Below are 12,517 nucleotides of genomic sequence, written 5' to 3' on the forward strand. Positions count from 1 at the left end.
GCAAGGGTCGAAATCTTGACAAATTGACGCTTCAATATTGCAATGAGCAGTTTAAAAGTGGTCACTTGTGTTTCCTAAAAGTCCAATCTACGTCTGTCCAGAGCCCAAACTGCGAATTTATACCTCATCGTCGAGTAATTTGCAATATTCGGCAGCATACTGCCAGTCGCGAGGCGTTCGAAGCAAGCGTGACGTTACGAGATGCGTAGCGAAACGTGCAGGGGTCAAAATCTTGACAAATTGACGCTTCAATTTTGAAATGAGTAGTTTAAAACTGGTCACTTGTGTTTCCTAAAAGTCCAATCTACGTCTGTCCAGAGCCCAAATTGCGAATTTATACCTCATCGTCGAGTAATTTGCAATATTCGGCAGCATACATATCGTACATATGTAAACCTGTAATATCGACCTGCATTATCGACCGTATTCTATCGCAAGGTACAGTGTTTGCCGCGGGGAGACCGGGGCGCTAGTAAGCGGAACCGCGAAATGGTGCGTTTTTTTCTAGACATTTTACGCCTTAAATAAGTAAGTAATCAATTAAAAATGCATACCACCGTGTTCGTACATGTCTTTGCTATGTCTGTCCAGAGCGTTTTTTTCGATACGAACACTAAATCTCTCGAAATTAAGAGAATCTCTCTGCGGCAGCCATCTTGTGACGTCATCCTTGCTTCAGAAAGCGAGATTTCTGCCGAATATTACAAATTACTCGACGATGAGGTAGAAATTCGCAATTTGGGCTCTGGACAGACCTAGATTGGACTTTTAGGAAACCCAAGTGACCACTTTTAAACTGCTCATTGCGATATTGAAGCGTCAATTTGTCAACATTTTGACCCTTGCAAGTTCATATACGTATATGGATTTCATGTATGTGTGTGGTTACACAGAGTCGACCTGCCGGCCTCCTTAAGCAGCATGTTAGAACCAGAACATTCCCAGTAGTTAGTAACTCGCTAGTCAATCTACAATTGCTACAATTTCAATTTCTACGATAGGGGGCGCGCATACACAATTATACATTTAAGTGAGCTCTAGGTTTAAAGAGGACTAAAAGCGAGTATTTTAATTGTAATACATGTATTCTAGTAAAAATTGCTAATCATTTTAATAAATACATTTCTGTTTTTCCTATAAAGTAATGAAAAATAGTCACTTTTAGTGCTCTTTAAACATTAAAATGTATAATTGTACATGCGCGCCCTCTATCGTTGTAACTCAAATGGCAGGAGTTGCAGTCACTAAAACCGTCGGTAGATCGTGCAACCGATATTTGATGGTGTAGGTGGCGCTTTACTAATCGTCCGCTGCAATTCGCTGCCTGCGTCGGCCAGCAGACTATGCTGATTGCCTTGCCATGTCAGTTTGGCTGACTAGATTGCTTTTATAAGAAAACCATCAAATAGTTGTGCAACACCGATTTCGTTTTCGATTGAGAAAAAAGAATAGTTCGGTAGTAATGGGTGACAAGAATTGGTGATACACTACTGTGTTCTCAAACTATTTGCTCCCATACTTACATTTTATCAGACTTTTAGTTTTCAAGAGAAATAGATAAATTAAAAAAGTGAAAAATTAAATGTGTTGCGTGTGTCTTGTTAGCTTCACAAATAGTTTTCCTGCATTTAAATGCTCCTAGTGATTTAAAAAGTATGCATGCATATGTATGTATTACCTTCTTTGGAAGAGTCTATGAAATCTTTTTATGTAACAAATGTTTGTATCACATTTATAATTGAACCACAAAACCATCTTTTTGCAGACTTTCTTAAAAAATTGAGTATCTAAATATTGAATAATGAAGAAAACTAAGTTTTAGGTTTATGTTCAGCGTAAAACAATGTATACGTGCCTGGGAAACTGATTGCTTACGAGTGCAAGTCGTTCGAATCTCTAATCCCAAACTCTATCGAATACCATATTGCAGCGATGGCCACGAATGCCTGCCGCAGGCAAAACGCTTCTCCCACCTCCTTCGTGCAGCGCGCAATGTAAACGTCCCAGTATCCGGACAATTAAGGAATGGCGGTACGGTATTTCTTTATTTAACGTGTAAAACCACCATAAAATTAAACAAGTTATGTTTAATTTGGAAGCTAATACAATGTAATTAATGAAAGTTAGGACAATCAAATCTTTAAATCATGTTAGGCATATTTATTTAGATAGCGAACAACCTAAGAGTGCATGTCCCAGTAACTGAATTACATTGTCCCATTAACCGAACACATAATATGTACGACATTACCTGTTACCTCTTCCGATACAGCTTCAAAAGCTTGTTTTAATTGATCTTGTGTATATTTTTTTTTGTTTCTGCCATGTTTAATTTATAAAAGAAAAAAGATAAAGTTGAAGTTAAGTTAGTGAAATATTCCCTTAATAAATTAGCGAAATTTCTTAGTAAAGGCTTAAGAAATTCTTCAAGATTTGTTACAAATATGACACATGCTTCAAAATAATAATTTTTAACTAATAAGTTTTCATTTTATATAACGATTATTTTAATTTATATTAATGAGTACTTCTACTTTATGCTACTAATTTTTATTTTCAATTATATTAACAAATAAGGTAAAAAATAAATGAAAGTATTACTGTCCGGATACCGGGACATGGTCAGCCACTGGGACGTTTACCTTACCTTCACTGCGCAGCGGTGCCTTGTGCCTTCGTCTCTGCCCGCACACGCCCCGCCGTAGACGGGACTTATGCCATAAGCGGCGCATATGGTCGGTTATGGCGCGACATACGAAGGGAGAGACGAAGGCACGAGATACAGCAGCGCGGCGAAGATGCCAGCTGCACGAAAGAGACATTGGTGGGGGAAGCAGGCAGCTCAGGGGCTCCTACTGTGCCCATCACTGCCATATTGATTTGCTCGAACGTATACAGTAAGGAGCAAAACTGAACACACATACGACATTTTAAGAAAAATAATTTTTTATTCAATATTTGTATGTGGAATACAAAAGAAACAAAATACTTGGTATTATCCAGAATCTTTTGGCTTTTCAAAACAAACTTAACATTTGTGATATTATTATTATTTCGCTTCATACAATTTTTTTTCGTGTAGTCGGTTTTGCACCGCACTAAGATTCTCGGGATTAGAAACTGTGAACACAGATTTTGTAAACAACTTGGTAGTCCATCACGGTCAATGCCACGACCAGGAGTGCAGTAGTTATAAGTTTATCGTTGTTCATGCGTCAACACGCATCAATATAACATCATGAAGCCATTATCTAAAGATATGAAGAATAATATCATTTTCCAATTAAAATCGGGTTTATCAACGTGAGTAATTGCTAGAAAATTTTTCGTCAGTCAGGGAGTTGTACATAAGATACGGAAAAAATACTGTAGTAAAGTCCCTGCATCTTTTGGAGGCCGTCCAAAATTATTATCTTGTCAGGAGAAGAGAAGATTGACGAGATACATTACTTCAGAAATTACAACGACGGCATCAATGGCTGCAAAGTTATTCGAAAGCGATGTTGAAAAGAAAATTAGTAGGTGGACGGCTCGAAGGGCATTAAAAGAAGCCAATTTTACAGCAATTGAGAAGAAACAAAAACCTGCTCTATCAAAAAAGAATGTCAAGGGCCGTCTGAGTTTTGCAAGAAAATATTTAAGCTGGAATATAGAGCAATGGAAAAAAGTAATTTTTTCCGAGGAATCTAAAATCAATCGAATTTCATCGAATGGACGTTCTTGGTGTTGGAAGAAGCAAGGCGAACCTCTTTTACAGCGTCATGTGAAGCAAACAATAAAATTTGGTGGTGGTTTACTTATGGTGTGGGGGTGAATTACGGCGTACGGTGTAGGTTCACTACATCGAATAGAAGGTACGGTAAACCAGTATACGTATAAGGATATCTTAGAAAAAAATTTACTGGAAACAATTGAAAATATGCCGGTACCAGACTGTGATGTCGTATTCCAACATGACAACGCTCCTGGGCATTGGTGTGAAGAACGTAAAGAATTGGCTGCAAACTCAACCATTTCAAACCATGGAATGGCCTACTCAAAGTCCTGACATAAACCCGATTGAAAATGTCTGGGCATACTTAAAAATGAAGTTACAGAATAAATATAGTGCTCCCCCAACAACGATAACTGATTTGTGGCAAAGAGTGCAGGAACACTGGTATTCTATTACACCAGAATATTGCAAAAATGTAGTATTAAGTATGCCTAAACGTATTCAGGTAATTACCAAGGTTAAAGGTTCATGGACGAAATATTAAGTGTACGAAAATCTGAAATGTTTACTTAAAATTAGTTGCGGTGCAAAACCGACTACACGAAAAAAAATTGTATGAAGCGAAATAATAATAATATCACAAATGTTAAGTTTGTTTTGAAAAGCCAAAAGATTCTGGATAATACCAAGTATTTTGTTTCTTTTGTATTCTACATGCAAGTATTGAATAAAACATTATTTTTGTTAAAATATCGTATGTGTGTTCAGTTTTGCTCCTTACTGTAGTCCGTCCAACGTGACGGGATCTTGACTCTTGTCTCGCGCGCCGTGACAGTCCCAGTTCTCGAACAACCTCAGGCCTGTACCATATGAACTGCGCGTGGCGCATTAGGGCGACTATCGTATCAATAGATTTTCGAGAAAATAAATTTGGAAAATAGTCCTCAATTATACAGTCCAAAAAAAAACTTTTTTCGTGTTCATCAATGAAACTAATTATATGCATTATTGTGTTTTGTGTGACTTGTTTCTTTTTCGGTGAGTGACCTTTCAGTGTTTTAATAACACTGTCCAACAAAATAAAACTTATTTCGTGTTTTGCAATACCTGCTGGGTGATTTTTATACACTTTGTCATTCTAAAACCAAATCGGAAAGCAGAATTGCTCCATCACGCAACGTTTTCGAAAAATATTGGTTTTTGTAAAAATGCACAATTTTAATAAAAAATGATGTGTTACGCAAAAACTAAACACGCGAGAAAGTTTAAATTTGAGTCAAGAGATAGAGGGGACTCTCCTCTACATATTCATATAGTCAATTATATTTTTATGTACTTCCTAATAGTTGTAAATGGTTGTTAAAGTTTGAAAATGTGCCGACGCAGGTACTTTGTACGCTCTATTTTTGTATTTATGTAAAAAATCCTTTATCTAGCAGGAATTTACTATACAGGAATGCATTCTACAGACATTTTTGGTAAAGAAACCATTCACGAAAAGTATTTGGTTCCCTTAATATACGAGAAGGTTCAGAAAATAGTAATTGACAGCGTGTGCGCGACGCGTTCGCGCCAGACGGCCATTGCAGCCTTTTCTCGACTCGCCAGGGCCGTCGCTATGCGTAGTCGACGTTGGTACCACTCAAGTATGTCTTTGCTTACTATTTACATACATTTTTTTTGTCTTTTTGGGTGCCAATCATTACAAAAGATTATAAAAATACGAGTTATATTCACATTTCATTGTGGAAATGCTTAATAAAGAAAATTGACCGCGGCAATGCGGTGACTGGAAAATTTTATTTTCAGTAATTGTTGTCTTATCTTTATATTATAATTGTAATACCAATGGACATTCAAGATTCTTCCGATTAAAATAAGTCCAAACACTATGTAAATGGGACTATTTTTATCGATTTTATTGATCGAAGTACATAATTAAGACATAGATTGCTCTATATTAAATCGATAAAATGTTTTTGTTATATTAATGACGAAATTATTTTATAATCAAAACAAGGAATACAATTCCAGCATTAATCTTTCATCAAGATATTTCAACAATGGAAAAACGTTACAAAGGAAAAGACTTATGTGCGATGCTTGCTGATTACTGCTGGACACTTATTATTGAAAATCGGGATACCAGGAACAAGCGTCAAGTAAGGCGGAAACATTTTTAATTTGTTTACATCAGAAATAGGTAAGTTTTTGTATTCAATTTTCTTTTTTAAGCATTTCCACAATGAAATGTGAATATAACTCGTATTTTTATAATCTTTTGTAATGATTGGCACCCAAAAAGACAAAAAAAAATGTATGTAAATAGTAAGCAAAGACATACTTGAGTGGTACCAACGTCGACTACGCATAGCGACGGCCCTGGCGAGTCGAGAAAAGGCTGCAATGGCCGTCTGGCGCGAACGCGTCGCGCACACGCTGTCAATTACTATTTTCTGAACCTTCTCGTACATTAAGGGAACCAAATACTTTTCGTGAATGGTTTCTTTACCAAAAATGTCTGTAGAATGCATTCCTGTATAGTAAATTCCTGCTAGATAAAGGATTTTTCACATAAATACAAAAATAGAGCGTACAAAGTACCCGCGTCGGCACATTTTCAAACTTTAACAACCATTTACAACTATTAGGAAGTACATAAAAATATAATTGACTATATGAATATGTAGAGGAGAGTCCCCTCTATCTCTTGACTCAAATTTTAACTTTCTCGCGTGTTTAGTTTTTGCGTAACACGTCGTTTCGTATCCAAATCGGGCATTTTTACAAAAACCAAAATTTTTCGAAAACGTTGCGTGATGGAGCAATTCTACTTTCAGATTCGGTTTTAGGATGACAAAGTGTATAAGAATCACCCAACAGGTATTGCAAAACGATTTTGGTGTTGGACAGTGTTATAGGCGGAGTAATTAGATAACTATCGCACTGAAAACTGATGAATTGCCAGGAGCGAAGAAATGGTTATTTACCATGCGTATATCTCCGTAAAAAAGTTTTTTTTTAAATCGGACTTTGGCACATCATGCACGCACTATTAGGCTATAAAAAATAATTTTTTTTTATAAAAATCGAAAATTTATAAAATGGATTTTTTCCCGCCTTGGTACCACTGTGCGTTGCCGAGACTTCCGAGTTAGCCATCGCGGAATTATCCCCACTACCGCGGAGAAAACTCCGTGAGGGGCCAAGAAGCTCGAGAGCCGCCGCAGCTGAGGAGTGTGAACATAACACGGGTCGGATCTATCGGTGTGAGACTAAGAGAGCACTGCTAATCCAATAAGAAAATTTCTTTATTTTCCATTATTTTTTTATGGGACTTTGACCAACATAGTCGAGGCATTTTTCTAATGAAAATGATACCAAATATAATATAATTCCGATGATACTTACTTGTGTAATGAACGATGCAAGTTACTTCCCATTACAATTATATTAACAGAACATTAGTGTAAATATGATCCGAACTGTATCGTGTTTGGTAACATTTTAATCAGAAAAATGCCACGAGTATGTTGGTGAAAATTCCATAAAAAATAATTAAAAATAAAGGAGTTCTCGAGCTTTGCCCTTTTCTACGTTCGGCACTGCATCAAAGAATAGTAGGGGGTCTTGTCGGCACCATTTCCCCGCTGTGATTTTGACAAAGCTATAAAGCTGACAGAGCTATAAATAACGGTGACTATCGCTGTCCTTTTCTACGTTCGGCACTGCATCAAAGAATAGTGCCCCGACAACGACAAGACCCGGGCTGCTGACATATAACGCGGATTCACTGTATACCTATACCTAAAAATATTTGAGTTTCTCTCTTTGTGCATAGAAATTAGTTTCCCTTACACATTTACATTGTTTATAGTACTAAACGCTTGGTAGTACATATACTATAGAAAAAATTAATTTAATTTAAATTCATATTAATAATCAATTATAATTTAAATTTTATATACATGATGAGCCGCTTGCATTAGTCTAGAAGGTGTCAAACTGCCGAATTTGTCGGTCTGGGCCCGAAATTCCAATTGTATAGGTGTTACGAATCAATTGTTTGATTAATCCATATGTTATATATGTGAATTATGATCTTTAATTTGTTTAACACATTTGTTTTTGTTTAATAATTATTCTTAAGATGTTACTAGGATATCCTCTCTTCGCGCGAGACGACAGTGTGAAATGTAAAGTGCGAGTTATGTATGTGTATACGACGAACAAATATCGTAATGAATTAATAGCGTGAAATAGAATTAAGTTTGTAGCGTAACAGTGGTGCGATGCGGAAATATTGTAAACTGCGTGCGAATAATGAATGGTGTGATGACAGATGGGTATATATATATATGTATGGAGTGTTGCTGTGGGAGAGAATGTGTTCCAAATTAAGCGTTGTAAACCTCTCGCGGCATCGTGTATTGCAGGGAGACCGCCACATGGACGGAAACCCCGCAGATGGCCACGGGTAAGGTTGTTATGGACAACAGCCTAGGCCCGGTAGACCGGGAGGGGGTTGTGATTAAACCCCTCCGAAACCAGGTCCACGAGCACGGTAAGATCGTAGAAGATCGAACCGGGGCCGTTAAGCCAAGAGAAGCCAGCGAGAGGGGGCTCAACCCCACTATTAAGAGAGGAAGGAGTGGGGCGGAGTATAAATATTTGAGTAGACTAAGCGGAAGTCGGATTAGACACATAATTGTGTGCGAGATCGCAATTCCGTTACTTAACAGGCATAGTAATTGTATATTGTACAAAATATAATACTTATAAAACATTCCAAGCGCAATTCCGTTACTCAACAATGGGGCTACCCGAATAGATCGGACTACCCGAGCGTTCGTGTGTTACGAACGTTCGACCAAGACCGCGCGACTTCGTCCAACCCGACCCGATCACTCGGACGTCCGATACATAAGACACACTCCTCTCATGATTAAGAAACTTTTCGACTAAACAATTTTCTATATTATACGCGTAATGTAGAAATTGTTCAGTGTGAGTATATTACGTGCAATAAACATGTGTTATACAATAATTTCATTTAAACGGTATAAGTATTGAATGGACTATGAATGAATTTCATTTGATGACACATACCTGGCTACTGGCAGTGGTGTGGCTCTAGGACTTGGCGACGGCACCGGGGAAACACTACTACTACTGGGACTGTCCGAGTGTAACGATCCAGTTGATTGGTAATGAACTGACCTTCTGAAAGCGAAGTTAAATTTACCTCATCTTCTTCTATCATTTATGATAAAAATAAGAGGGTGTAATTTGAAACTGTAAAAACATTAGCGGAATTTAAAAATGCTGTGATATTATTTTCAACCAATTAAAAATATTAAGAAAGAAAATAAATTTCTATTTCACTCCAATTTATTACAATTCATGTAGAAAATGTTTATTTTGCATAAAGATCCGATGTCTACTCATGACCAAACAGTAAATATTACATTTAACGGACCCAGATCCAATTATCTTGACCTTGACATATGTTGTCAAAGTTTTTAACCGTCCCTCGTTGTTTATTAAAAAGTTATTAACAAAAATATATCAATGTTTCTAAAATGCAATTTGTTTGTACGTATACTATAAACCCTTAATTATTGCCCAATATCCTAACCCAGTAATTGAACGTTCCCACACGATACAATCTTACCGCTCGGATTGTATTAATTAAATTTATTAGTTACGAGGCTTACTAACTATCCTAGCGGCTCCCTGATTTCGTATCAGGTTCGTCCGCGACAAACCATGGTCCAACAGAGTTTTCTCTAACCTAGTGGCTCCCCAGTTTCGCAGTGGGTTCGTCCACGAAAATTATACAATACTAACGGCTCCCCGGTTTCGCATTGGGTTCGTCCACATCCTACAGCTCCCTGATTTCGCATCAGGTCCGTCTATGAGTTATCCAACCTCCCAGCGGCTCCCCAATTTCGCATTAGATTCGTCCGCGTACCTAACTAGCAAATTGAAACCATATTCCTGGGATATCAACCCCGTCGCCGGCCTCTCGCGTTGCTCACAGCCCTGGCTCGTAACAATGTATTCGTACAGGGTGTCCCAAAAAGTATCGAGAATCCTGAAAGGCGTGATTCCTAGTGTGATTCTAAGCACCATTTTCCTTTGTCGTTTGTGCTGGAGCGTTTTGTTTTCAAATTATTAAGAAGAAGGAGCGCCAAGAGAAGGAGTAGAAATAGATTTTAACTCTTTGCGATCGTATTTTCTCTATGCATGGTAGTTGTGCTGGTTATTTTCAGGTAGAACAAAAGTCCTATCCGTATTCATCACATCAAAACATGTAGAACTATATTAACTGTAATAGCTACTCACCAATTATTCTATACGTAGTAGGGGTGTGCGGGTACCCGAAATCTCGGGTACCCGAGCCTCGGGTCAAGTCGGGCAATGATCGGGTCGGGTCGGGTCGTGATCCCGAAAGTTTATAAACTTCGGGTACCCGCGATTTCGGGTCCCCGGAATGGCAGTCGGGTCGGGTCGGGTCGACTCGGGGTCCCGAAAGTTTACAATATTTGGGTACCCGAAGTTAAAGTTGTATTTACCTGTTAGAATTCGGTTACGACCCGTTCACCTTTTTAGTTCTGGGGTAAGTGCCGTGGGGTTCATCACAGTCCTCTCACCAAAAAGGCATAGCCTTCCCCACTCCGTGGCCAGATCCGCCCCGAAATCATCCCGATTGGTTCTTCATCCGACACGTCACCGATGACGTCGCGTCAACGGTAGCGTCGGCAATCGGCAATTGGGGATCGGTGTCTCTGTCACCGATTTCAAAGCATTGGCCGACTCTCAGAGGTCGCCGCCCAAAGCATCGGCCGACTCTCAGAGGTCGCCGTGCTTACCAAGTATCGGTAGGCGTCCCTGATTCGGCCCGAAACATATTGGCGCCAACATACCTATATATGTAAGTATAATGCTGTTTCATGATTTTTCAGTTCAATCTTTTGTTTTCACTGGCAGGTTCAGAATGATTTTTGTATTTTCCGTGTAATCGGTTCTCGAACTTCGCGACGAAAAGAAATAATTTCGAATACATTATGTGAAATAACAGTATTTTATTTTAAATTCGCGTGTAGGAAGCATAATTGCTCTACTTTCTCTTATACAAGTTTTGTTCTCGTGGCTGTGACAATATTTCCAGCGTCAGAAAGCAATCGTTCGCTGGATAATTGAGTGGCAGGAATGCCAAGGTATTGTCTTGCTGTTTCTGCAAATATAGGTAGTCGTTTACAATTGTATTTCCACCATTCTATTATCGCAGTGTTTCGAGGAACAGCGCTTTCTGAAAAGTTAATATGGGATGCTGTAGCGAGAACAAAACTTGTATAGGAAAAAGTAGAGCAATTATGCTTCCTACACGCGAATTTAAAATAAAATACTGTCATTTCACATAATGTATTCGAAATTATTTCTTTTCGTCGCGAAGTTCGAAAACCGATTACACGGGAAGTACAAAAATCATTCTGAACCTGCCAGTGAAAATAAAAGATTGAACTGAAAAATCATGAAGCAGCATTATACTTACATATATAAATACAACTTTAACTTCGGGTACCCGAATATTGCAAACTTTCGGGACCCCGACCTGACCCGAACCCGAAATTTCGGGTACCCGCACACCCCTAATACGTAGGTATGCATGCCCTTGCTGTTGTTTATCGATAAATTAATCGTATGTTTATTTCACACAGATGCCATAAAACTCTTCCACACGCCCGATTTTTGTTCACATTTGCCAATACATAGGTGTGTACTAATAACAATTGCAGTATCACTTGCATCTAAGCACAATTCACAGCAATTAGATAATCTGATCAATAGATTACAGATTTCATGCATTTATAGCAAAAATGAGTAGGTGCATTTTAAAACAGTAGTCTCCGTCGGGGCCTTTGGCATTTTATTGCGGCCGTGCTGCGACAGTCTGTACATGCACCACATTGACTTGTCGCCACAACGAAGTCAGAAAATGTAGGTACTGAAGGAAGAGAATACAATTACTGCCATAATCCAATTTTGAATTTCACGCCAGAAAACTGTACGGCCGCAATAAAATGTAAAAGGCGTCGACGGAGACTCTTGCATTTGACAATCCGTTTACACGGGTCACGTAATGTGACCAGTAATACATCAAATCACAAATTCAATTTTTTCGATGATATTACACGGGATATAATAAGGGATAAAATGTTAACCACTATTTTAAGAAATACAGTGAATTCTCGTTACGAGTCAGTTTCGCGGTTGTGGCGACTGACTCTTAGGCAAAATCTGAGGTTCTTGCCGAGTGTCGCATTTGAAATAAACAGGGCACGCTGGAAACCTAAGTAACAAGTGACAAGAAGATAGTGACAAGAAGACTGAGAAACAATGTTGCACGTAGAAACGGACAGCGAAGCTCGAGAGCCGTTGCCGCCGAGAAGTGTGAACATGACACGGGCAGCTATATCGGTGTGAGACCAGAAGACCACTACTAATTCAATTACAAAACTCCTTTATTTTTCGTTATTTTTTCATGGGACTTTCGCCAACATATTTGTGGCATTTCTCTTATTAAAATGAAACTAAATATGATACAATTCCGACAATATGTACTTGTGTAATGAACGATGAAAGTTACTTCCCATTACAATTATATTAACAGAAAATTAGTGTAAATATGATCCGAATTATATCGTGTTTGGTATCATTTTAATCAGAAAAATTCCAGAAATATATTGGTGAAAGTCTCATAAAAAAATAAATAATAATAAAGAAGTTAAATTTTTT

At 38.2% G+C, this 12,517-nt stretch overlaps 1 protein-coding gene across 12 annotated transcripts in view; it reads right to left on the reverse strand.

The window, feature by feature from the left end:
- The window catches only part of LOC143364149 (echinoderm microtubule-associated protein-like 2), a 497,449-nt gene that overhangs the window by 293,232 nt on the left and 191,700 nt on the right, over positions 1 to 12,517 (reverse strand). For 8 of the 12 annotated variants that reach the window (XM_076804737.1, XM_076804768.1, XM_076804680.1 and 5 more), the window contains one exon: positions 8,825 to 8,938. The exons of 2 other annotated variants lie outside the window; for them this stretch is intronic. In XM_076804737.1, the coding sequence (XP_076660852.1) occupies positions 8,825 to 8,938 (114 nt within the window). The remainder of the gene's footprint in view (positions 1 to 8,824; positions 8,939 to 12,517) is intronic. 2 more of the 12 variants (XM_076804883.1, XM_076804708.1) reach the window with 1 other exon arrangement.

The sequence above is a fragment of the Halictus rubicundus genome, chromosome 1, assembly GCF_050948215.1.
Source record: "Halictus rubicundus isolate RS-2024b chromosome 1, iyHalRubi1_principal, whole genome shotgun sequence".
NCBI classification, from domain to species: domain Eukaryota; kingdom Metazoa; phylum Arthropoda; class Insecta; order Hymenoptera; family Halictidae; genus Halictus; species Halictus rubicundus.